This window comes from Myxocyprinus asiaticus, chromosome 8, assembly GCF_019703515.2.
Source record: "Myxocyprinus asiaticus isolate MX2 ecotype Aquarium Trade chromosome 8, UBuf_Myxa_2, whole genome shotgun sequence".
NCBI classification, from domain to species: domain Eukaryota; kingdom Metazoa; phylum Chordata; class Actinopteri; order Cypriniformes; family Catostomidae; genus Myxocyprinus; species Myxocyprinus asiaticus.
This window is the reverse complement of record NC_059351.1, coordinates 8,140,001-8,141,747: the sequence shown is the minus strand read 5'-3', so window position 1 is coordinate 8,141,747 and position 1,747 is coordinate 8,140,001. Positions and strand designations below refer to the sequence as shown.

Genomic DNA, 1,747 nt, shown 5'->3' with positions numbered 1-1,747 from the left:
GTACATTTGTCAACAGGTCATTGACATTTCTGTCAATTTTGACATTTCTGTATTGATTAGGCTATATCAGTTCGTTACCATCTTTTTCCCCGCATATTTATTCATAGTGCGTAACTATAGTTACTAGGGTGCATTTTTGTAAAGGTGCTGCTCGGTTCAGAGTGAGAGAGCACATCTCGCGATGAATGAATGAGAATTCGGATCTTGCACAAATACTGTCATACCGACAATAATGGCAGCTATGCGCACACTTGGAGTCATTTTTAGGAGTTTGTCGCTGCCGTCGGCTCCACGAAATGCTCTTCTGAGATGTCCGGTGAAGGATAACCGGTCCGCAAGAAGAGGAATAGCAGTTGCTGTTGGCGTCGCGGCTGGAGGAGCGGCTGTTTATTTTTACTATTCACAAATGTTCGGATCTAGAGGAAGGAAAGCCCGGATAAACGGAACGGGCTGTCGGACTCTGCTGCCTTCACTGCCCGCTGTAGCCGCCAAGGAGAAGGTATGACTGTTTGCAATGTTCTCTGTGCCACTTAAGGGGCAGTTCACATCGAATGCGTTCTTCCCCACAAAAAACAGCTACACGTAGCGCCACGAGACGCATTTTTAAGGGGCCGACACGTCTTGTGTCTGCCTGTGCTGTTTTACTATCGTTTAATAATGTAAGCATCCGCTAGACGGACGTCATTGATCGCTGCGCCACGTGTCGCTGTTTGTTTTAGCGTTTCACGAAGGAGCGCCGCGTATTTTAGACGCCAAGTTAAAAAGAACTTCAACTTTAAAAAAAAAAAAAAAATTGCGTTATCGAGACACCTGCGTTCTGCTGTATTCCTGGCGCCGCGTCTATATTTTTATTTATTTTTTTAAATATTTTTTTTAGCGCAAGAAAGCGGTGTGAACGGCCCCTAACAGTGATTCATATTTGATTTTTCCTGGCAAGTGTCCTGGGAGTTTCACTGTCAAGTTTGTGTAACTGCAGAATGTATTGCAAGTGGAGCAGGGATTGCGTACTTCTAAATTTGAACATTCTTTCAAATGAGTTTCGTTCATTATTTTGCACGATTGAATTGCTGATCAGACAGGCAACTATGACAGTGCGCATTTCACAAATACTGTACAAAGCCTGTGATGATGCTGCAGGGAAGAGGGGCGCTCTCCTCAGTGACGGTGCTGAAATGACGCTATCAGATCAGATATCATGGCGTTACGGTTGGTTACATTAGCTATGCACTTATCTGTACTGCAGTCGCCTGTCAAACAGGAACCTATCAGCGTTTAGCTGTCAAATCAAATAACATAAATCGTTGGCACATGCATATAAACGCATATAAAGTTTTGTGTCCCTTTGGCAGTCGGCCAAGTTTGGTTTCCATGAGCTTCCAGACTTTTTAGTCAGACTTTTCCACTTAGTAACTAAATGTCTGTTTGTTTGTTTTTTGTTTTTTTTGATTGGGTGGAAACTTTGCAGTTTAAAAAAGCTCTTTCATTGTGTGTGTGTTTTTACAACATTTACTTAATTTAGCATACTGTGATAAAACAGTAAATAGTTTTCAAATATCTTAAAGTGTTATTCAGTACATTAAATGTTATCTTTACACCACACCACACCACACCACAGAAAATTAAAGTGTGTACAGTAAAAACATCTGAAGCGAAAAAATATTACAGTATATGATACTGTGTTGTAATATAATGACAAGAGAGAACAGTAGTAACCTATTGATTTTTTTTTTTTTTGTCTTTTTTTTTT

The 1,747-nt window shown here is 40.7% G+C and overlaps 1 protein-coding gene across 2 annotated transcripts in view; it reads left to right on the top strand.

Annotated features, from left to right (window-relative positions):
* The first annotated feature begins 234 nt into the window (after nucleotides 1–234).
* The window catches only part of LOC127444531 (calcium uptake protein 3, mitochondrial-like), a 38,799-nt gene continuing 37,286 nt past the window's right edge, over nucleotides 235–1,747 (top strand). For both annotated transcript variants that reach the window (XM_051703942.1, XM_051703941.1), the window contains exon 1: nucleotides 235–499. In XM_051703942.1, the coding sequence (XP_051559902.1) occupies nucleotides 242–499 (258 nt within the window). In that variant the 5' untranslated portion in view covers nucleotides 235–241. The remainder of the gene's footprint in view (nucleotides 500–1,747) is intronic.